General features: G+C 33.7%; 1 protein-coding gene across 2 annotated transcripts in view; it reads left to right on the forward strand.

Moving 5' to 3' along the window:
- The window catches only part of LOC138694794 (tubulin alpha-1C chain-like), a 117280-nt gene that overhangs the window by 85564 nt on the left and 5918 nt on the right, over positions 1 to 25798 (forward strand). For both annotated transcript variants that reach the window (XM_069818867.1, XM_069818866.1), the window contains exons 2-8: positions 4288 to 4510; positions 7907 to 8011; positions 9426 to 9622; positions 21093 to 21274; positions 22674 to 22770; positions 22858 to 22956; positions 25361 to 25510. In XM_069818867.1, the coding sequence (XP_069674968.1) occupies positions 4288 to 4510; positions 7907 to 8011; positions 9426 to 9622; positions 21093 to 21274; positions 22674 to 22770; positions 22858 to 22956; positions 25361 to 25510 (1053 nt within the window). The remainder of the gene's footprint in view (positions 1 to 4287; positions 4511 to 7906; positions 8012 to 9425; positions 9623 to 21092; positions 21275 to 22673; positions 22771 to 22857; positions 22957 to 25360; positions 25511 to 25798) is intronic.

The following is a 25798-nucleotide window of genomic DNA, read 5'->3' on the forward strand; positions in this document are numbered from 1 at the left end:
TATTAGCTTCCATATACAGAATACCGAAAAAAAAATCTGAAGTTATCGAACTTGCCTACTTTTTGTCTCTATAAAGGAGTCGACACAAAGTACCTTGCAACACGCCATTTTAACTGTAACTGAGATTTAACAATAATGGCCATGGCCAACAATTTTTATTGTTTTGATATATATTATTTAGCGAACAAAATAAACATTCGTTCATTTGTTGTAAAGTTATTGCTGTTTAAGTTTGTACCGGTAACATTATTTTACAGACATCTTACACAGTATATTACACAATCCTCGAATGCCTTCTCAGCATACCTGCATTCTTGTCCAAGTAGTCGCTCAAATCCTACAATATTTTCCTTTGGAAAACTGCTACTAGATTTCTATGTATTCAGCATTGCCTACTGCTAGGAGTTGCACGATTGTATACAAATGGTTGAAATATGTAAGAAGTAATAGTATGCCACACGATTGTATTCAAATCATTGAAATATGTAAGAAGTAATAGTATGCCATTGATACAGGTAGCAAAAAATCACCTAAGATGATGAAAATGATGATGATGCTTTAATGACACGATAATACTCCCACTTGACAGCATCAAATAGCCTAGGCATGGCCAGTGTGTATATACCTTTAGGATTGTATAACTCGAGAACTAAAGTACCTGATGTTATGTATCCATTTATGTTCAGTTAGCCTACACCTTGTTAGACAAGTATAACAGAGCCTAGGTTTCAGCACTATAAACCTGAAGACGGATCAATACATAGTTCCAAAGTCTGAGAAATTAAATCCTGACAAATGGTTAAAAAACTTAAAAATGTGTTTCAACTTAATGTGCGCATAGAAATATTCGTGTGTAAGAACTATTTATTGTGAGTAAATTCAAGAATCTCCAAAAGACAATAATATTTCAGTGCTTATCTAGCCACAGTTGTATACCTGATCAGAGAAAGTTCATAACATGGTGAAACAAACAACGGTATTAGCAACCTGTACCTTTGCAAATGATATTTTTATCCAGTGTCCTTTCTTTATTTCTTTAATTTTACAAACCTGTGGATCAACAATTGATTCTCTTCTGATAAAGGCAACATTTTTGTAGACCATACAGAAGAAACTAAATTACCTTAAAATGTACAAAAACTTGCAAATACATATTCAAACATTTGTAATGGAAGTCAGAACAGATTGCATAGTCATACATTTACATCTATGCCGATTTCACCTTTCTGTTAAATCATGTTTGTCTGTAGCATAATAATCGTGAAGAAGATATGGAACACATTCTTTTATGCTGAATATTTTAGATGCTAAAAATAAAGTAAAGTCGCACAAGACATACTGCAACTGAACATACGTTGACCACACCTAAACTCTGGCTACTTGTGGCAGACATCTGTAATGAACACGGCTCAAAGTATCCTGTATTTGTTAGAAGAAACTCTGTCATTCATCAGCGTCCTTCTGGATACATTTAGATGATTGATTGAGAATTGTTATGAAATACTTTTTTCCGCCTTTGTACAGGTGAGGGGCTTGATGGCTAGCACTGTAACCTCAAATGGGCTTATTGTGCCTTATCACTTCTTTATGTAGGACTCAGCAGAGTCCGAATCGACTTCGATTCAGCCAGATAGGCTAAGGGTTTAATGAAGTCGTGCTAGAGTGCCTTTTTGCTCTCCTCAGACAGCTGCCATCTGTTTTCCAGTCACAGTACTACATTACTTCACACCATTTTAGATAAATGCTATTGAAATAATGATGGTGATGGTGATGGTAATGAATAAAATGGAAAGTGACGGAATGACGGAAGGAAATAGAAGAATCCCGAGAAAAGCCCTCAACATACTTGGCTTTGTCCACCACAAATATGACTCTTCCTTACTGAGATTCGAACCCAGGTCTACAATCATCGGAAGCCAGTGCTATGCCAACTGAGCTACCTACACGTTTATGGAATACATTTACTTCAGATTAAAATAACTTTTTCGGTAATTAAGATCATGTTATGAAGCTAGCCATGTGTGGTTTATCTTTGATCATGTTATGAAGTTTACAATGAGAGTTTTGGAAGCCTTCATATTTTACATACAGAAGTAACACGTGGAGAAGTGGAAGGGAATAAATTGTGTTAACTTTTTGTACTTCAATTTTGGGTATTTTACTGCATTAAATAGTTGTTCCAAAATGAGCTTAAATTTGGAAAATTATTGTCATTTAAGTTCTTTGTCTCTGTATTAATGACAGTTCGCAGTATCTCTACGTTTTATTCTCAGTGGGTATAATTCGGGTAGTTACAATTTGGTGTTATTAATGTTATAATAATAAACTGTGTACTAGTGTAAATGACTATGAAGTACCACATAAGCCCAAGGTAATTCTCTAGAACAATAAGTTACATCAGAAGGAAGTTTTATTTGAAATTATGTATTTTTTTGTCTTACCAGCAATACCTACATGGGGATATGATTTATAATTTTGTGACTTATTTTTAAGTTTGAAGAAGATTTTTATTTTTAAAATATACATGTCTTTTAAGACATTTTTGAGAAGTTTAAACAACATAAGTGAAATCCAATGAATTTTTCTTCTAACAGATAGTACTATTAAGATTTCTAATAGTATTGTTATACAAGTTTTGTAATTTCTGGTTACGTTTTAGAGAGAAAATATATTTTGAACATGCAGTAATTTCTCGATTCTGATTTATAGTGAGAATTATTGTTCAACTTCACTCCTGAATACTGTATCCCTTATCCTGTCGTTATTGTTTCCTCCTCCGCATATTCTCATAGTATCTTGTTTGTGATCATTCTATGGTTTCATTATATATTCGTATATGATCCACACAGATGAAGTTATTATTGGCTTAATATGCTTTTGAAATTCAGAGGTTAAAGTAATACTGATTGAGTTGTTGAATGAAGAAATATGTCTTCAATAAGTTTTATTTCACTGATGAACATTGTAGAACAAGTAATAACTACTTCACTGTGTTGATATTATAATTTACCACTAAAATTTATAATCCATTTTGAATCTTGCATACACTACTTTTAACACTTGAATGTAATTAATTGATTAACTAGTGGACTTACTCGTGTTAATTATGTAAGATTTGTCCGGCTTACAGCTGTTTCAGTGCTTCACGCACCATCTTCAGAACCTACTAGATCACGGCGTCATCTCGAACTTCTCTGCCTGTTATGTGGGTGTGTTTGATTGTTGAAAGGTGTTGAAGGGTGGAGTCAAATAGTGTGTGTGTACTGAAATTGATCTGTGTGTTGAGAATTTGAACTAGAACAATACGAAATATACAAACACACTAAAACACACCCCGATCAAATTCTCAACACAGATCAATTTCAGTACACACACACTATTTGACTCCACTCTTCAACACCTTTCAACAATCAAACACACCCACATAACAGGCAGAGAAGTTCGAGATGACGCCGTGATCTAATAGGCTCTGAAGATGGTGCGTGAAGCACTGAAACAGCTGTAAGCCAGAGAAATCTTACATAATTAACACGAGTAAGTCCACTAGTTAATCAATTAATAAAATTTATAATACCGGTATTCAATAACATTCATCAGTGATTATATAAGTTTAAAAGAGTGTATCCATGAATTAAGAAAAAAAAATTTTCTTATAAACTTTCAAGTATGTAAATCCTTTAGCGATGGCATTTAATTTAAATTTTTTAAATGAAAATAAAAAAAATCACGTTGATATATTGTTTTCCGTAGATATTACTTCAATATTTGTCTCTATTATTTGGCCATGTACTTCAGAATTTGGCAATACTTACAATAACAATAATTAACTCAAGAAACAATAAGTATAGAGTGAACGTTCATAAATTAATCTAATGGTATGCATATATATTGCCTTTAAAAAGTCAAGGTGAGAAAAATGATCAGTTCCTGAAATAACTGTCACAAATATTAAATGATATAGCCGTAATTGAAAATGCACAATTAGTAAGTTGTCTGTTTACTCGGACATAGTGTAATGCATACCACAGACATGAGAGAGATGTGAAATTATGTTCGGCAAAACTGAGTTACCTTACATCCTGGAGATACTGCTAAAAGATAAGAACTACATCCCAGATTTCCCAAGGAGCAGTGCACTTATTTCGATTAGCGACTACAGTATAGTTCAGATCTCCTGACATTTGGGGCATGTTTACCAATTTGGCAATAGCCAGTAGCAACAGTGTTGCATTGCAGCATATGGACATATGTATGTAGTATGTTTCTCATAATTTTTATTTATTTCAGAGAGAATGTATATCAATTCATATTGGGCAGGCGGGGGTGCAAATGGGCAATGCGTGTTGGGAGCTGTATTGCCTAGAACATGGAATTCACCCAGATGGCCAGATGCCTTCAGACAAGACGATAGGTTATGGAGATGATAGCTTCAACACATTCTTTAGTGAAACTGGCACAGGAAAACATGTGCCTAGAGCTGTATTCGTGGATTTGGAGCCAACTGTAGTTGGTAAGTTGGATTTCGTGTTACTATGTTATCTGTAAATTTATTTTATATTTTGTATTTTTTTTTTAAATGGCATCCATCTGGTAGTGTTCATAAAGCAAGAACTGATAAAAATAAATAAATAAATTTGAGGCTGTAAAACTCTGGAACTGTCCATATTAATGAATTTGCATAACATGTTGCATTTATTATGGATCATCTGTATGCAGAGCCTTCGAATAAACGTTCATCTGTGAGTTTGCAGCTGTGCGTGATGGTTGGAATCATGCTGTTTGCCGACAGAGTCAGATATTCATAACCCCTTAAGTTAAGCACATAGCCCGCTCATGCAAATTATGAATGGATTTTATAAATGATGAAAAATTTTAAAATTAAATTTATATAATTAATTGATTAACTAGTGGACTTACTCGTGTTAATTATGTAAGATTTGTGCGGCTTACAGCTGTTTCAGTGCTTCACGCACCATCCTCAGAGCCTACTAGATCATGGCGTCATCTCGAACTTCTCTGCCTGTTATGTGTGTATGTTTGATTGTTGAAAGGTGTTGAACAGTGGAGTCAAATAGTGTGTGTGTACTGAAATTGATCTCTGTGTTGAGAATTTGATCGGGGTGTGTTTTAGTGTGTTTGTATAGTTCGTATTGTTCTTTCAACAATCAAACACACCCACATAACAGGCAGAGAAGTTCTAGATGACGCCGTGATCTAGTAGGCTCTGAGGATAGTGCGTGAAGCACTGAAACAGCTGTAAGCCGCACATATCTTACATAGTTAACACGAGTAAGTCCACTAGTTAATCAATTAATTTATTTATATTCAAGTGTTAAAAGTAGTGTACGGAAGATTCAAAATAAATTTATGTATTCTTATTGTGTAGTAGACATAAAACAAATTGTATTATATACTTCTTAATTTAAAATCAGGAATCTGTCCCTGAGCACGAGTTCTACTCTTTCAGGGATGTGCTAAATTTTATTTTATGTTACACGTATTAGCAAAATAAAAAAAAAATAAAATATTACAATTACTGTAACAACCTCTTACCTTTGTCATAGAAGATGTTAGAAATTATGTTCTTGTACCACCACACATCTCTCACACCTAGTTTCCCTATAAATAGAAATTGCCTATGATATTACAAGAATGTTTACTGTAATATATCAGAATTAATCTGTCTAATAAAATATAGCCATGTACCACTTTATTTGTTCAGGAATTGCAGTCACGTGATTGTGAGCAGACAAAATTTCTGTGGTTGGGTGTTGAACAATGTTAATAATGGCTCTATTGATCTACATTTAACTTTTTCGGATTAAGTATGATAATTTTTTCACTGATGCAGCATGGTTTTATTTACATGGTCATGTAGCAATACACAACAACAGATACTGGAGTGCAGGAAAACCCAATCTTGTACACGAAATGCCATTGCAGGACTAAAAAATTGGTGTATTGAATGCTTACAGAATTATAGGGCATATATATTTTTAAATACCTTTATATTCAATTGTTGAGTTTTTAATATATAATTACGAGTTTTTAATATAGTATAATATGTTTCTATGATGTTGAAAACTTGAATTTCAAATATTTTAAATAAGATTGTTTAAATGGTTAGTTATAAATGCACTCTTTCCTGACGAATTTTTAAATATGAAAATTAAAAACATGTATCTTATTATGTAGTATGTAAGTTTGTATATTTGACATTGCCTATTGCCTGTATAGAGCTTAATAAAAATAAAGATATTAAAAAAATGCACCGATGTACAGGGGTAACATAATCACACCAGTCATAGAAGAAATGTCTGGCATTGAATTTATATAGGCATTTTTAACAAGATTCTGCTACAACACATACTGTATAGTTGATCTCTCGTTAGCATTAATTTCGGAAATTTTTGAAGATATTGTCTTCAGTAAGGGAATACAGTATAGCCAGCGCAATTCCCAGATCTTAACCGTATACGATTTCTATTTATGGGGGAACTTAAAAATAAAGTGTGTCAGAATAACCTACATACATTAGAATTAGAGGAAATAAAAGACAATATAAAAAGGGAAATTGGAGCAATTTCAGAAGAACTTGTGCGTGTTAATGAAAATTTTCTTGAAAGGTGTGAGAGATGTGTGGCAGCACAAGAACATCATTTCCATCGTCTTCTAGGTTGTTATTGTAACTGTAATTTGCATGAGCAATTTATTTACTTGACTTAAGGGGCTATGAATATCCGACTCTGCCAGCAAATAGTGTGCTTCCAGCCGCAACACATGGCCACACACTCACAGATGAACATCTGTTTGAAAGCTCTGTACAAGAGATTGTTTTAAATGAGAGAGCAACAATGAATTACTCAAGAGAAGTTAAGGCCGCTCCCACTTAGCAGAGTCGAAACGAAAAGTCTGCTGCCACTCACATCTAGTGGAATCGAGCCGAACAGTATTTTCGTGTTTTGTCATACAAAAGAGAATTCTACACAAGATTTATTAATTTTTCTTCGTTCATATTACATTGTGATTTTTGTATACATACTATTTCAGCAATAAATTTCAATAGTAAACAAATTAAGCCACCAAGAATGGATGTGGTCATTTGTTTTTTCACGAAGGCTTCACGAGAACTTATGATCATACCCAAAACAAGAAATTCTATTCCAGCAGTGGAATAAATATTCTAGCTCATGAATTCGGTTCTGTTTGATTCAATTCGATTCAACGTGCCACTTTCTGCTATCTTCCATTTAAATACATTATGAAGAGAAATTCTGTTCGATTCGATTTCGCTAAGTGGGAGCAGGTCTTTAGGATTGAATTTTTTCCTTTGTTCAGGAGGTAATAGAGAGAACGATATTTCGAATGTTTAGCCTACTTTCAGTAAAAGAAAAGTGGAACAAAGGAGTATCGGTATCTTACTTGTTTGTGCTGTTACAAATAACTAAATCCATTTGAGTGGGTTATAATGGTCCCGACTATGAGTAAGATACTTCTTTCTCTGCCATTTTGTATGTGAAAACTAAGAAAGATCTAAGCTTCGAAACATTTTTACTTCTATATTTTACCAGGATATGATCCAATTCAAATTCGTCTTAGGAAAGTGAGTTTACAAAGACATTTCTGAAAGTAATTCATATACCGGTACATATATTTACCCATTTTTCTGGAATGGAAGAAAAAGAACATGATAGATGGAGAAAACATTAACTGTGAAATATTTTGAGTGGTAGTGGATTGTAAATATTCAAGACAGTAAGTCAAAGTCATCCCCAGTGTTTTGATGGTTACTGAAAATCGGTCCTACAAACTTGAATGCATGAGAACAAAACATATTACAAAATAAATGCTCATGTAGTCACATATTTTGATATATCTTTAAATACTGCACCATATTTTGTTTCAGATGAAGTGCGGACAGGTACATATAGGCATTTATTTCATCCAGAACAACTCATCACAGGAAAGGAAGATGCTGCAAATAATTATGCCCGTGGTCACTATACTATTGGTAAATATACGGTACACATCATTTATTTTTTTGTTATAATCTATTTCTTCAGTTATTATAATCATGGATAATGTTATCAGTCGGCTAATGTTATCAGTTTTATGAAAACACATACAGAAAGATACTAAAACATTGCAAAAAATTGTTTTATTGTGGTCAGAGATTCTGTTTATGTTATCACTTTTTTCCCATTTACCCACGAATTTCGTCACTGAGTACTGATACTAACTGGAAATACGGTATTGAAACACGTGTCGTAGCAGCAGCAGCAGTAGTTTATTTTACGCTGCTTTATCAACATCTTAGGTTATTTAGCGTCTGAATGAGATGAAGGTGATAATGCCGGTGAAATGAGTCTGAGCTCCAGCACCGAAAGTTACCCAGCATTTACTCATATTGGGTTGAGCGAAAACCCCAGAAAAAACCTCAACCAGGTAACTTGCCCTGACCGGGAATCGAACCCGGGCCACCTGGTTTCGTGACTGTAACACGTGTCTCTGGTTAATGTTACAATCTGTCAAGGACGAACACTAGTTGAGAAGGGCGAGTTTCCCTCTCAAGCACTGGAGTAAACAAACTTTCAAGAAAAGGATGGAGATTGAGGTAGCAGTAGCATTCACCCCCTTCTTACAACACCTTAAAAAACTTGCCCTGTGGTAGTTTTCTCTTTCCAGAATTGAGAACTAACAGTGAAACCAAACATACCAACAGCTCAGCTTCAGCTTTTGATTTGTTACGGTCATATTGTTGCAGTGAAACTGACAAGTGTGCAAAATAAAAGTAAAAATTTTAATATTAAAAATAAACTTTCAATTTTGAACGCTATGGCAAATAACCGAAAATGAGTCAACAAAATGCGACAGTGCAATTTGCAAACTTTACAGCCACTATTGTGCAAACTGTTAAAAACCGAGTCAATATGATGAGAGTGACGAAGGAAAACAGAAACTTAAACTGTAAGAGAAATCGTAATGGGGAAGACAGTCAGGTGGAGTCACCTTTAAAACTATGGCTTACCAATGTTCGTGAAAAAGATGCTCATGTTGATAGACCCCTCATGAAACAAAAAGTGGAGGAACTTGCTAAGAATGGGAAAGACTATTGTGTAGCTACAGAAGAATGGAAGAAATTCTGTTTTTTTTTTTAACTAATTAAGAATACGAGACAGAAAGAAGAGAAAAATTTTGACGCATTAAATAATATTTATTTTCGAAATATAGGAATGATACTGATAACATTACAAACCCAATTATTTCGGAATGCACAAAATATTGTATCATTCGCAACAAGTTTGATTTGAATTGTTTCGGAATATACAAATTATATAATGAAAAATCATGTGTCGTCTTGTTGACACTGTTTTTGTTTTAAATGCTGTAACCACTGTTCCTTTTGTCATTGCTGTGTGTTACAGGAAAGGAGTGTATAGATCTTACACTAGACCGTATTCGCAAGATGGCAGACCAGTGCAATGGACTTCAAGGTTTCCTCATCTTCCATTCATTTGGTGGTGGCACTGGTTCTGGGTTTGCATCGCTTCTAATGGAAAGACTTTCAGTGGATTTTCCAAAGAAAAGCAAACTCACCTTTTCTATCTACCCAGCCCCACAGGTAGAAGCCTAACAGTAATCAATCTCCGCTGAATGATACAGCAGTTGGGAACCATATTGAACTTACATGTAATTCCTCCTTTTTTTTTAAGAAGGGAGGGATTTGGTGTTACTTATTTACATAGATCTCAGGCCATCAAAAATAGTATTAAAGAGCGAAATTAAATTATTTAAAATAAATTATCAGGTAGGCCAACAGAATGTGACAGTATTTTAGGATTTTTTTGTCGTCTTAATGAATGGCCGAAAGGTTACCATTATCTGTATTAGTTCTCAGGTTCATAGTTTAAACCTGACCCAAATTCGTAGCTGACTGCCGAGGTGTCCTATGTCGTAGATTCATGGCAAGTAAACATATTCTGTCCCTGAAAAAATTATCTTCTAACCTTGTGCGGCTAGTAGAATTCTAGGAGGTCGTATGTTGAGAACATTAGGAAGCGTTGGAAAACAACAATGACCTTTTTAAATTGCAAAACCATTTACAGAACAGGAAATAATGGAGCATTATTGAATGATAATAGCAAGTGTTAATTTGTAAGTAGTCAGCTGTATTACATACTGGTAGTTAAAATATGGATTCTAACAACTGTCTTAGTTTTCTGGTGTTTGAATTGATGCGTGTAAAGTTTCTTGATTTCCAACTGCTGTGGTAGTATTTGGTAGTGGGCACAGACACAACTCTTCGAATCTCTACATGTTGCTTTCATAGACATAAAATCCAGACTACTGCTTTGCTTTCCAAGCTAACACCCTTAATTTTAGAGCACTAGTAGATTCAAGTTGGCAAGAAAAATGAGAACATATAACGAGAACTATGTTTGGAGAAGATTTTCATAAATAATCTGCTACCCTTTAAAGAGAAGAATACCCACTGCAGTTTATGGACATTATCGAATGAACTAGTATTCTTTTTTTTTTTTTTTCTCCCCCCAGACTTTACCAATTCGTATACTATTGAGTGTTGAAATTGATAGAAATACAGACTTTTATAAATCCCAGTAAAATAATTCCATCACCATCTGCTTTAAGGTTCAGATTCTTTTGCCTGTTACATCCTCGTTTTGTGAGATTTAAAAATCTATAATAGACATACAGAAATATGAGACTCCTTACTTATGCTACCAGTGTGATGCAAAATCATCACATAAACGGACATAACTCAGTTCCTATAGAAAGAAAATAAAGCTGGGCCATTAATTATATGGAACTGCAATGCATTATTAGAGATACAAGATTATTAACCCTAGCAATACCAAGAGGTTGGGTGAGGTACTTTGTGCCCACCTTCTCCAAAATTTATATTTTAAATATAATGTAATTGATATATTAAAATATTATTTATTGTCAGTTGTAAATCCTTCTATCTTATTGTGTTATTGTTTAATCGTTTTCACTGATAGTTTTATTAAAATATGAAAATATGTGTAAGTGGCCAAAAAATATCCCCCCTTGTTGAAGTAATTGTTCGAAAATTTACAATGACATTTCAATTTTCCTCTTTTATTATAGTACATACTAATTTACTGATTACAAATTTTAGAAAATTGTTAAAAATTAAGTATTTTTCTACTAAAACTGTGATCTATTCAGTATGTGAGAGTGGATGTGAAGAAAGTGATTCGTACATTTTCCAGACTGTTATGTTGAAGTAATTGTTCGAAAATTTACTGTGACATTTCAATTTTTCTCTTATATTTTAATATATACTATTTGCTAATTACAAATTTAAAAAAATTGTTCAAAATTAAACAGTTTTGTAGTGGTCACAAAGACATAGTCCTGCAGTATATATTGACTACACCCCAACTCTGGCTACTAGCAACAGGCATCTATAATGAACACCGATCAAAATACCCCTCATTTCTCGTGAAAAACAACTGAATAGACTACAGTGGACTATAGTGGACTTTATGTTGTCAGCAAACTGCTGGATACATTAAGAAGATTGATTGTAGTGGTCACAAAGTACCCCCCTCCCCCTTTCTGTTAGTACTTCATGTTATTTAAAATATCTTGGTATTGCTAAGGTTAAACTGTTTTATAAAATGTTAGTATGAACTTTTTTAACCATTATAAAAAACAAGATAAGACTATCTGAATAAAAGACTGTCTGACTTCAGTAGGTACTGGTGAATTCATTCTGCCTACATCTTGTTAAGTGAATGTATTACTCGCATAAATACAGTACCCTTTTTCACTTTTTGGTCAAACCTACAGCTAATTAAAATTCATTTAATGTAATATTACAATAACATATAATAGTTGCATAAATTCTTTCATTGGATACTCTTTTAACACATAGAGAGAGATGTACAATATTATCATATCCTCATAAGTATCTGATATTATAAATTATTATGCATCTCGATTACACACTCTTAACACTTTATATCTATGTTCAATCCAAGTAGCTGCTCAAATATGAAACTCTTATGCTGATTAGCAAGGCGGATAAGCAGTGGTGATAATGGAATGAGAATTAGTAGAATAACAGCGGGAAAAATGGATGTATCCCAAGAAAACTACAGTCTTTACCATCCAGCTGGCAGGGATTCAAATCCAGGTCTCTGGCGCAAGAGGCCAGTACACTAACTATGGACCTCTTATTTTCAGTTGTAGAAAAATATTTACAAGATTATACACACACAGCTATTTCAAAAAAATAAATTCTAATATTTCATTTAGAAATCTCTTGCTTACGTTCGTACTCCACTCATTCTATCCTCGAAGCATACATGGAAATCAGTGTTAGGTTTGCATGTCTATGAAGCAGCTTGTAGTGTAGTTAACACCATCTTGAGCATGGGAAACCCAGCCAGGACATGGACTACGATTACAACTGGAGAGCTTTTGTCTGTAGTGTCGTAAGTTAGAATTGCAGTAGGTAAGAAGAGAGTTTAGTTAATAGAACCAGATTAAGATTGTGAGTCTCTGTAGAATATACCAACTCTTTGCACATTAGTGTAAAATTCATTATTTCTTTCCTCTTCTCTTTGCTAATAGCATGACATCGTATTAGTTTTGTGTTAATGAAGCATGAAATTACGAAAATTAGAGTTAATGCAATGAGTAGAAGTTTGTGACAATTTTTAAATCTACATTAGTGATTATAAGTTAATCAGTGATAATTACAATGGGTAGATGTCTTGGAAATGTAGCTTATTAGTATTGAAAATAAAAATAAATATATCGTAACTTTCTTTAGTGTAGTTTAATTGAAATAACTTCTTGTGCATGTAATAAACTAATCTAAACTCGATAAATAGCTAGTATACTTATTTAAATTACAGTACTTTATTTAAACTCTACAACAGCTTGAAAGGGGAAAAGGAACTGGCCACCCTATCCTATTATCTTCTGGCCTAGTTGCCTCATAAGTGGTGCCTTCTTGGTATCACTTGTGAGGTTCAGACCTGTCTTCTGACAGTTGACTAAACAACAGCTTGAAAGCAGGTCACTTACTGGCAATGACCATTGATCCGACTACGAAACATGATGGCATAACCCGATAGAAAAAAGCAGATAAGGTTGAATTTTTTTTTATACAATAATACTACTCGCTCATTTCATAGCAGGTGCTGAAAATGTTCGCTAGCTGCGACTAGATAGACTTAGCACCTCTTTAAAAAGATCGAATTTACACGAATGAGTTATTGGGAACTTATGGAGAAATTTGAAGTACACAAATACAAATCACACGATATGAGATTGGGAGAGGGTTTTTCAGTTTTACATAATTTCTCATCTGTTAACACACAATAAAAGCGTTTCTGTTTTATTGTCTAAAATAGGTCAGAAAAGAGAATGCGGATGCATTAGCAAAGAAGGGCAGCACTGCTACTTACAGACCTGTTACTAAATCTACATATTACTCTGTGAAAAGATTTATTAAATCTACATATTTAGACTTCAACAAACAAAATTTAATAACACAATCACAAGGGAAAAAATGGAACTCTCTGCATCATAATCCACAGTTAATTCCCGATTTACCACGAAAATCGTCTGTAGCTGCATTTAGATTGGCAACAGGCCATGATTGTTTGGCCAGACACCTGCATAGAATTGGAATATATCAGTCCCCTAACTGCCCATTGTGCAACTCAAACCAAGAAATGGATTCGGAACACCTCAAAATCTGTGCTTCAGTGGCTGACCATGATAATATCTTTGAAAAATATTGGAGTGCAAGAGGTCAAATGACTTTATTGTCAAACGCCTGACATTAGAAAACAACAACAACTTTTGTTTCACTCACACCCCTGTTAGGAACTATAATAACGAGGACTTTTTTTTTTAATAATCTTATCCTAAGTGACGTAGTTTTCATGTAAGGATCATACAAAAATGTTATTTTTTCTTGATTTCGATTCATGTTATAACATTGACTGAAATCTCTCGTTATAGATAGAAACAATTGAGACAAGATGACCACATAAGGAGTGGTAGAGAGATAGATTCCTTATATCACATTCAAGTGGAACAGGAGTTGGAGGAACATGTCCTCTCTTTTCATTTTACCATTCTATAGGAGAATGTACAACAAATTTTGAAGGAGAGGTTACTGCTATTTTATATAGTACAGTATATATATTTATTTAACCTGGTAGAGATAAGGCCATTAGGCCTTCTCTTCTCCTGTACCAGGTTATATCTTTGCAAAACCTCTTATTTAGATTAATTCAATTTCAAAATGCTATCATTATCAGATTCAAGGGCAGCCATATAAGCTATAATTTCACAACAGTCTATAAGAAAGGGTAAACTTAAAAATTTTAAGAAAATGATTTATTACCTAATTAAACTAAAGAAAAAATTAGTTTACAGAAGATTGCTTCCCATTGTGATATAAAGAGAAATGAAAACAAACTTTTTGGCTAAAATGGGGACTGGAATTATACAATCGTCTAATAATAGACTTCCATTTTATTCTGTAAAACAACTAATCAAAAGTAATAGGAATTTCCCATACATTTGTCTGTGTATTCTGTGATGCAAATGAAGAGATGAACATGGAACACCTCAAAAGATGCATAGCATTGCAAAAAAAAAAAAAAGATGACATTATACAAAAATACTGGAGTGCAAGACTGCGAATGACTTCATTGTCAAGTACCCAGGCAGTGGACCAACATCAACATATTTAAAATAAGATAAAAGTTGAAAACTTTAAAACTTCATGTTGTTAAAATATATTTAAAAAACGTAATATACAGTACATTAAATATGCCGTATGGGCATTTCGGTTTTACTTTGTCAGCAGTGTTATTTATGGTTTTACAGTAAAATCGCTGATGACGAAACAAAACACTTTGAAACAGCTATATGGCATATTTAAGGCACATTACCTTATCTAATATATTTTAACAGTATGAAGTTTTAAACTTTTATCATATTTTAAATAATCATTATTGTAGCATACCATGTAGGTACTCTTGACATGATCATATTCAACAACTGCTTGTCAACAACTCACAAACTCGTTTCGTTTTTGGCTTCAAAGTGACTAATACCAAACATTATTCATCTGAACTAGAAGCACACATGATTTAACTTTATGCTGATTTTCCCTAGAAGTGTGATCCATACGTGTTTCATTGCAAGAAGATATGCAGCATGTTTCCTGGGAAGAGGATGTTCATTGCTTTGTGGCGTGCTTGCAAGCTGTTGAATAGCTTGAAAATGACACTATATCGTCATTCGTTACAATTTTTTTTTCATATCTTTCTAATAGGATATACAATTTATTGCTACATTATATTATTTTTTTAACGCAAAGTGGTATTTCAGTTAATGTAAGTACCGAATTCTCATATATCTCGAAATTTTTTACAAACTCATATCAGTTGATTAAAGTGCAGAAAGTGTAGAATACATTTAAATTTCAAACTTTTTTGTAGTTCAAAACAAACATAATTTAAATGCCAAGAAAGAAAAATAAACATTTTGTATTGGTTTCGTTGAATAACATGTCTATTAATTTTCATTCTAAGATATCAGCTTCGATCTCTCTCTCTCCTAACAACTCACAACTCTTATTCTGGTAATACTCTCTTTTCTTAATTCAGATCATTTTCTCTTATCTGTAGTAGTATTTAATATTAATATTGTATAAAAATTATGCTATTTTCTTTCAAAAGTTCAAGATATACAAACTTTAGAATGATGCTTTCTATACTGCTTTGCTTCTTTTCGTGTTACAAAATGTCTTTAAAATACTTTTTTTGGTAATATCTATGATTCAATCTTCAGATCTTACTCTAAAAATCGTACATTGTTATTCCGTAACAACATTACTGTAATTAATCATATACAAAGTTCTGTTTTTTAATGCTACGAAAAATATTTAATTTTTCTAATGCTAGTGGTCTTTCAGTGTTGTGAATGAAAGTGATTTTTTTAGGTAATTGAGTACCAATGTTAATATTTGTGGTTGTCTCCGGTAAAATGTATTAGAAATATACGTGTAGTAATTTTCAGAATGCATTGACTGTTTGATAGGTACCGGTAATATTTTGAATATAAATGCAATTTTGTTGCAGTTTGAGTTCAATTTCGAAAAAATGTAGATCATTCAAATGTTCTTTTAACTAAGTTAACTAAATTTTGGAAGTTTTTATTGGTCTTGATAGTTCTGTAACAGTTTCTTGACTGGATGGTCCTGGGTTCAATCCTGGGCAGTAGCGAGATATTTCTCTTTGCCAAAATATCCAGAATGACCACGAAGTCCACTCAGCATCCTGTCAAATTGAGTACCTACCGAACCTTTCTCGGTGGTAACAGGTGGTCGAAGGATGATTCATGGAGCTCAACCTCTATGCCCTTATGTGCCTTTATGGCGTGTAAAGGGTATACCTTTACCTTTACCTACTTAATGTTAGTTAATTCTAAGAAATTACATTCCAAAGTTTTCTTATTAAAGATTTCTTCAGATTTCATATCAACATTGAAAACTCCGAAAATGAAAAAAAAAAAAAAAAATGTAATCAAATAAGAAATTTAATAAGTAATATTATGATGAAGACTGTGTAACACCAATCTGAACTAGAAGCTGTAAAATTGTGTTTCTTCATCACAAGAAATATTATAATTATTATTATACATTCTCCAGTTAATCAGTTACGGGTGACTGTGCCTATTACTATCAATAGAAGGATTTATGGTTCCTACATGTGGGACTTGGTGGCAGGTAGCTGTGGTGGGTTCTTGTTTGTCATTGTATGTCTGAATTGTAAGTTACACTGTATCTTAATGTCGTGACTAATGAGAAAGACAGGCTAAGGTGCAATGTCACATTCTTAGTCATAACATGACCAACATTGAACAACTTTATATATAAATGCAGGTTTAACATGAGTTTAATATAGCAATTCCTTTGTTTTTTAGAACTTTGAACATGTATTTATATTAGGCAATTGTCAAGATGGCCATGACTAGACCACGATAATCATGTGACTCCGATTCGTGCCGTAACCTGTCTTTCTCGTTAGCCACGGCTTAATGCACTGTGGCGTCAGCATTTATCCTACTCTTGTTATTTTTTCAGCATTTGTTAGCTTTTAATTTCAAAACAGTAACAATTTAACTTTCTACTATCAGGAAGTAATTCATAATCATTTATTCACATGATGGCAAATTTATCAGTTGTCTGCCAGAAAATAATTTCAAATAATAAATGTGTGTCACATTTCAACGAGAGAAGAGGATAAATTAACACTTAAAGAGTAGACAGTTGGTCCTATTGATAGAACGACAGTATGTAGATTGGAAGAATTTGTTTTCAGTCTCAGATAGTTGCTGTATTACTCATGTTGCCAGAACTTCAGCATAGCTCCAGAGTTCACTCAGGCCCCTATGAAATTGAATACCAGGCTCCTCCCGAGTGTATTGTCCGTAGTACCGAGGCACAGAAAACCTGGGAGCTGTACTTTCTTACACCTCATTGGCATGTTACAGATATTTTACCTTTACCTCGTTTTTTTTTCTTTTAATCTTACATATTTTTCTATAGATAGGATTCGGTTCAGTTGAGCTGTATGAGGTAATATGGCTTAGTTTATCATACGAGGCGCGTCCATAAAGTAATTTTCCTACTCTTCCCACAGCTAGCAAACCATATGTTGCGCGAAGCGACTGTGTGTACGTGATAGAGTAATGTCCTGACATGGCTCATGCACTAGTGGAACTTTCCGAATTCTCTCAGTAGCTTCGTTGCGTTGGTTGAAGATGGACGCTCCTATTCCAGCTCCCGCCGCATGTGAAGTGCGATCAGTCAGTGGCGGCTCATGGCTGAAAATGAGAGTGTGCTACAATATGGGAAATTTACTTTCAAAAAGTCGTTAAAATTTGGTTGGTCTACTCACTAGTGGAGCAGTGTGAAGTTCACGCTGCAGAATCTGTCAATCAGTGTTCCCAAATTGTATTCCTGTCAGTCTAACGCCTCTAAATCTGTCAGAATCCGTTAAAATTAAAAAGAAATAAGACCCACTTAATATATCTATATAAAAATGAAAACAAATATTAACGCCACTTTCTTACCAATCTTGATTAAAATAATAATAATTCATACACATCATATGCCTCTAGTTCTGCAGTTTATGTGCTGGGTTGGTCTACGTTCCCTCAGAATTATACAATTAAAAATGGCAGCAGTTAAAAAAGTCAAAAGACGATGTAAATAGTAATTTCCGCCAGAAAATCCGTCACCCATCAAAGCCATTCTTTTCCCGTCCGCTATATTGAAATTCCGTCAGTTTTTACGGAACTGACGGAATTTCCGTCCAGTTGGAAACACTGCTGCCAGTTACTTTGGAGTTCAACCCCTCCATGTCGGCAACCAGCAATCAAAATTTTAAATTCGAATAGGATTCCGGTGCATTCAAGCCATCTGTCGGAAGGTTGAAGGAGTAGAATAGGAGTCCAGCATCTTTTAATTAAATTGTATTAAATATAGTACATATAAATAAGCTAATAATAAATGTTATAAACAACACGTTTCAGTTTTACAGGAAAGTTTAATAATTAGCATAAGAATAAAAGAGTCGTCTTTATATTCTGTGATCAAGACTTGTAAAATAGACACAAACTCACAAATAGTACACGACTGCTTCTCAGAGGTGTCGTGACGTCCGCGTTCTTTGTAGACTGCAAACCATCTATACAAAGTCACTCACTCCTGATTGGTTGTAGATTTTATAAAACGCCAATGCGAACGAGTCATTTCAATTCGCTGTGTTTGCTTGTAGCTCACACTGTTTGCACTCGTATAATGGGAAACCATAGATTACGTCATACAACAAGCGAATGTAAGCTCTCTGCGCATGTGCAAGGTTCGCTGCATTTCATTCCAGTTCACTGCGATAAGTCAACACACATTACCGACACACAAGCTATAGACAATAGCAGTTCCCGTTTCTGCGTGCATTGGAACGCGTAACACGAATGAAAGAAAATATAAATAAGATTATGCTAGGGACAGAAAATTAACTGTGTGCTGCAAGAGCGGCCGCCACTGCGATCAGTGATAAAGTTTTTGAATGCACAGGGCATAGCGCTGATTGAAATTTATCGTCAGCTGTGCCAGGTCTATGAGCCTAACGGCATGAGCAAGCAGATGGTGCGTTGCTCCACAAGGTCGTCTGTGATGATGGTTAGCCTCCCACTGCGCTCCTTGTCATGCACATTTTGGCGTCCTGCTGAAAATTGTCTACAGAACGCACCATCTACTTGCTCATGACGTTAGGCCTATAGACCTGGCACAGCTGACGATCAATTTCAATCGGCGCTATGCCCTATGCATTCAAAAACTTTATCACTGATTGCACTTCACACACTGCAGGAGCTGGAATAGGAGCGTCCATCTTCAACCAATGCAACGAAGCTACTGAGAGCACTCGGGAAGTTCCGCTAGTGCATGCGCCATGCCAGAATATTACTCAATCACTTACACGCAGTCGCTTCATATGGTTTGCTAGCTCTGGGGCGAGTGAGAAAGTTACTTTATGGACGTGCCTCGTATTTAGCCTATATTAATTTTTCTTATAATGTTAGTCTTGGTTATATATAAAGTGCCATATTTTTGCTTCTGTACACTTATTATTTGTTTTGTGGTAATACATGGTTCATAAATATAAGACTGAACTCCATGGCTGAAATTCACAAGTTTACTTTCCTCAATACTGGTTAAAATAGTAAAGAATCTTCAGTAGCCAAATTTATCTCTTTTTTTTTATCATCAGTTATAGACTAGTACCTCATTCTTGCATAAAAATACTTAATATTGTTAAGTTGAGCTATTTTTAAAAAATCTTATCTTTCTAAAAAAAAAATAGTAAATATTTCCAAGAGGATATGATATAATATACAGTGTGAATACAATTTCTGTTGTTGATTTATCATTTTTAAGTTTTCATGCAAAGTTTTAATGCATAATAATATTAAGTTAAATTGTTTCTATTTATGTGATTTCACCATTCTGGACTAAATTTTTAAGCTACTTTGATGCTGTAGTTGCCACTTCGATGGGCAAGAAAATGAAATAATTGTGATATTTAGTGGAGGAAGGTTTCTGTAACAGGAGTAAACTGTACAATTTTTATACTCTTATCTAACATTGTATGTAATGCAAGGGTCGCAGTTTAAACTTCCAGAGCTAACTGAAGTTGAACCTCAGCAAGCAAAGTGCCCGACCAAACACATGTCACACTAGCAGTTAGTTATTAGGGACAAAATACAGTAACACATCTTTCTTAATGTTGAAATAATGCGATATAACATTAACGGAACTGAACGAAGCATATTTTCCTTTGACTTATTACATTAATTAATACTTTTACTCAGAATCTCATTTATTGGTATATACAAGGAAGATGCATTGAATTTAAAACTGTGTATCCTCAGCATTTTTATATTTAATTTAAACAGTATGACAAGAATAAGATCATTGTTAATGAAATAACTACATATCACCTTGCAGATATAAATATGTAGTATGTTGAGAGTTCAGTTATCTTGCTTTGGACATGCCTTCTGCTAGCTGATAGCTGCTGCTGTAGTTAGATCTGGGCAGAGCACTAGTAGAAGTTGTATTTACAGCTTCAGATGAAAGGCCGTTTGTTGTTAAATTTACACATTTATAAGATCTTTGTGGTAGACAACACATTTTCTATAAGAAGCTTAAGTCACAATATGGCTGAAATCGTGCTTTCTTTTGTGCATGTTTCTTTTCAGTCAGTCTAGTTGTTTTCTCTAGATGAATGTGAAAGTGACTTAAAACTTGTATATTTACATAGTTTGAACATCCTCTTTGTCTTAAATAAAATACACTTCATAAAATCCAGAAGATAGTGTGACATACAGATGTCATTATATTCTCCATTGTCTATGGTGTTTTTTATTTAACCCATATCATAAAGGTTTTAAATTATGTGTTGTCTCTCATTAATTAAGCTTGACTTTGAACATGGCTATAGGTGTCCACAGCAGTTGTTGAACCTTATAATGCTATATTATACACACATCCAACGCTGGAGCATTGTGAAGTTGCCTTTATAGTGGACAATCAAGCCATCTATGAAATCTGCAGAAGAAACTTAACTATTGACCGGCCAACATACACAAACCTCAACAGGTTAATTGGACAAATTGTTTCAAGGTATGAGACTTCATAGTATCACCATTTAAAAGTTCCTACTTCAGTTTAGTCATAGTTCTTAAAGTTCGGCTTCAATCTGTCTTTGTGTACTGTCATAGTTCATAGTTTATGAGCGTATTGATCTGTTGAAGTCAGTACAACGATATTGGAATGTCAAGAATTTACAATAATCATATAACAAAATTTTCAGTGAAGCTTACCATTAATTTACTTAAAGTTAAGATGCAATAATCATACAAACAGAATTAAATATTATACTGTAATTAATATTACCGGTATCAGATTTATGTCTTCTGTTGTAGTTATGAATCTGACCATTAGACTGAAACTGTTATAATTTTGCTTAACATGACATAGTATATTAAACATAAACATATAGACTTGGAAAGGTCAGTATTTTTAGTTTTTTAAAAAGTAGTCGAGAGTAATCATATCTTTCAGCATGCATTATACATCTAATTATCTTTTTGTAATTTTAAAACCAGATGATTGTCTTTGCTATTTCCACAAAACATTATACCATTCCTCGAGTATTTTCCATATACAGTAAAATCTCTCGTAACCGGCAATATCAAAACAACGGCACTTTCAGCTAGGCAAAAAAAAAGTTTAAATCTGGCACATTGCCACAGTCTGGATTATCAGTTTTACCAAATCAGGAAGATTGCATGAACTTTAATTTTCAGTGAATATTCGAACCTAAAATTAGTGTATTACTGCATTTGTGTTGTGTATGTTTTAATGAAGAAAATTCACACAGGTCTATTATGTTCAGGTCGTCAGTGTTGCTACATTAGGAAGTTCACACGAACTTTCATTTTCAGTGAATATTCGAACCTAGAATTAGTGTGTTATTGTGTTGTGTGATGTGTTGTAATAAAGAAAATCCACACAAATTTTATGTTTATTCAGTTATGAGCAAATGATAGAGAAATAAACTTCACATGGCTGCAATTTCAACATTTGGCACCATGAAGTGCGAACTTTTTTTTTTGTATATACCAGTATTTATTCAATTTACCTGGCAAAATCTCGTATTCGAAACTAGCCTGGTCTCTTTAGAGCCGGTTAAGAGGGATTCTATTGTATTATGCAAAATATAAAGCTTTAATACACCAACTAATTTCATAATTCATTACCTGGCGTGCTTCATTATAGTTTTTGTACAAAAGATATACTCTTTTTAACATATTAGTACTTCTTGGAAATCTTATCGAAAATTCTCAGAAAGATGAAAAGAAGAATAATACTTCTGTAAATAAAATAATAAGAAAAATAATTTAACCAATCATCAGGACTTCAACATCTGGGATTTCCATAATATGAGAATATTCAACTCATGTCCTTCATTGTAATATTACGTGTTTTAACACGATCTTGCGTATGTTTATTTTTGCAGTATTACAGCATCACTGAGGTTTGATGGAGCTCTGAATGTTGATCTGACAGAATTTCAAACAAACCTGGTGCCATATCCTCGTATACATTTTCCATTGGTATGTTTAATATTCAATAGATGATATTTTATATCATTGTCTTTTTTTATAATTGTTTGTTAAATTATTCGTTTTAATATCTTACAGGCGACATATGCTCCTGTATTGTCAGCAGAGAAAGTTGGCCATGAACAAGTGACTGTTGCTGAGATTACAAAGGCGTGTTTTGAACCACAAAATCAGATGGTAAATGATGTAACTGCTCACATGTCATTCACAATGCACGCAGTAATATTCTTTAATTTTATAAAACATGTTATCTTCTTGTGTAAATCAGCTCAAGCTTCATTTACACATTAAGACATAATATAATTTTTTACATTGCAAATATAATGTGCACAAGAAAAGGAGTCGTTTGAGGTCTATGTGTCCCTCCTACAACATTTCGTAAAGTGATGTATTCGTAAAACTTAACATGAAAGTGCTGTTGCGAACCCATTTGGTACAGTACCACAGGGGCGGTTATTCAGGTGAAGTAGGTTGAAGTGTCACTTCACGTATTTACGTGTAAAACACAATTTTGTCTCATATTAAGAATTAATTCCAGTTATTACCGATACCGTATTTCTGAAATAAAAAAAAGTTTTCTTTTCAGTCATTATAACCAGTGTTTAGTTGTATAAATACTACCTGTAGCCATCTGCTGAATAGAATAATGTCAACTGTTACGAGCGCCGGGCAGTGACTATTGGAACTTACAATACTGTAAAGGTGAAATTATTTGGGCTCCCATTCTCATACAGCACTTGGTTTCCATGGTAACGTGACGTCACGCACTAAAGAAAGATTGTATGAGTGAAATGCGTTTCTGAGAATTTCAGTTACGGAGAACTGTCAGACTTCTTGTAGGTGGAGTAACCAGTTTGGAGATCTAACGGTACTAATAACAGAGAAGGGGTGAAGCCGGTCTCCAAGGCTATTGTTTAAGGGCTGTGAAATTTTACAGTATGTACTACCTGGCTCGAGAATAGTATCCTCATTTCTTGTTTCCAAGCATCCACCCCTGCAGTGGTAAATTAGCTGGCTCTATGTTATTTTATCAGGAATATACCCCACATACATTCGCAAAGTTTAAAAGTTGTTTTCCGCCGCGTGTATTATTTTTTCTCATGAGCTCATGATCTTGCCAGTTTTGTTCCAACGCTTGTATTTGAAAGTGTAACATGCGCATAAATGTACACATGTAGTTTAATATTGTGTACGTATATATTAACTTATTATTTAATGTATTTAGAATATATTAGTGATAAGTGTACATAGTATATTAATCCTACATCATAGAGTATATTACATGTTTAATCACTAAAGTGCTATTATACAAATACTTAGATACCAGTACATAGAAAATGTTGATTAATGAGTGCGAAATATGTATCCCGAAAATGACATGGTTTGTAATTTATTAGAAATGTCATTTTGTAGACTTAAATATGAGGATAAAAATGATGTTTTAAATTCTGGACGACCTACAGTTCCATTTGTTATTTGTTTTAAAAAGTACTAAGAAAATACTGAAGTTGTATAAAATAACTTTAAAAAATTCTTCCGATGAAAGAAGCTTTTCTGTTTGAAAAGACTGAAAATTTCACTCGCAATGCTACATCACAGGAGAGACTTTCATTATTAGCCCATAGCTTTGCATAGAGATATACTGTCCACCCTCAGTTAAACTCAGACATTTTATGAAGACATCATAGACAGGTTTGCTGCTTTAAAATGTAGGAGGATTGACTTGGTATGCAAGAAATTGAGTGAGTCCTGAAATAAATTAATTTTCCTGTTTGCATGTGTTCTAGAACTAGTAAAATTGTACGTAGTTTACGGATAGTAGGCCTACTCATTATATTGGTAAAACTGTTCATGCATTTATGTATGTGAACAGCACTTCACCTATTGTTTTACGGCGAGCCGCTACTGTAGTACCATATTTTAACTTCCTCGTCAGTATAGTGAATTTTTTATTAGATTTTTTTTTATGAGATTACATTATTCATACACCAGATCTAAAACATTGTCTTCTTATATCTTTAGCAGACTCTGTTTTTGGTTATCGAAGATATGATCTGTGTCTGAAAGGTCCACTATAGCCTATTAACTTCTTTTGTTTCTTATGCAGTAACAATGATGATACAAAACTCCTGTGCTTCAGTATCACATTAGAACTGAAATGAATTCTACAGCACCCCTATTATAAATTTTATAGTAATTTTATTTTATGTCTTCCCAAACTGATCAGACTGTACAATATGGTGACGTCTCAATGCAAGAAACAAAAACACTTCAACGAAAGTACAGTTCAGTGACTACTCAAGATAAGTTACAAATTACACTTCAACACTCAACGTTCGTTAATAGCCACGCCTCTGTTAGCGGCATTCTGGGGTTATGGCACTGCTTGCTTGCCTGCTGCAAAAACTTGTTTTTAGCTGGCCATCAACTAAATAATCACAATTTATAATATAAGTTTTGTAAAAAAAATAGCAACAACGTTGTCAAATATTATTCCAAATGCATTATATTTATATTGAAAATATAGTAAGACTAACAGATCTGGTAATATATGTCAACTTTGAACTGTGTATATTAACAGGTAAATTGCGATCCACGTAAAGGCAAATACATGGCAGTATGCATGCTGTATCGTGGTGATGTGGTTCCCAAAGACGTTAATTCAGCCATTTCCATGATCAAGAAGGAGAAAACAATTCAATTTGTTGAATGGTGTCCTACTGGTTTTAAGGTAAGTATTTTGGTATGTGCATACAGTAAACAAAAACCTCATTATTTTGCTTTATATTTTAAAAAACTTTTTGACATGTTTTATTAACAAAAATAAGAGCGTGAAACGATATAAAAGAAATAAGACCATGAAACATTATGAAAGAAAAACGAGTGAATTAAACAGCATGAAATATTGATAAAATCTTGGACAGTGAAGTTTATTCGAACAAAAAAAAAAATGAAAACTTGACTTCCATTAATATTGCAGTCCCACGTAGTTGATGTTTATTATGCTTGGCATTTGGTT

The sequence above is a fragment of the Periplaneta americana genome, chromosome 2, assembly GCF_040183065.1.
Source record: "Periplaneta americana isolate PAMFEO1 chromosome 2, P.americana_PAMFEO1_priV1, whole genome shotgun sequence".
NCBI classification, from domain to species: Eukaryota; Metazoa; Arthropoda; class Insecta; order Blattodea; family Blattidae; genus Periplaneta; species Periplaneta americana.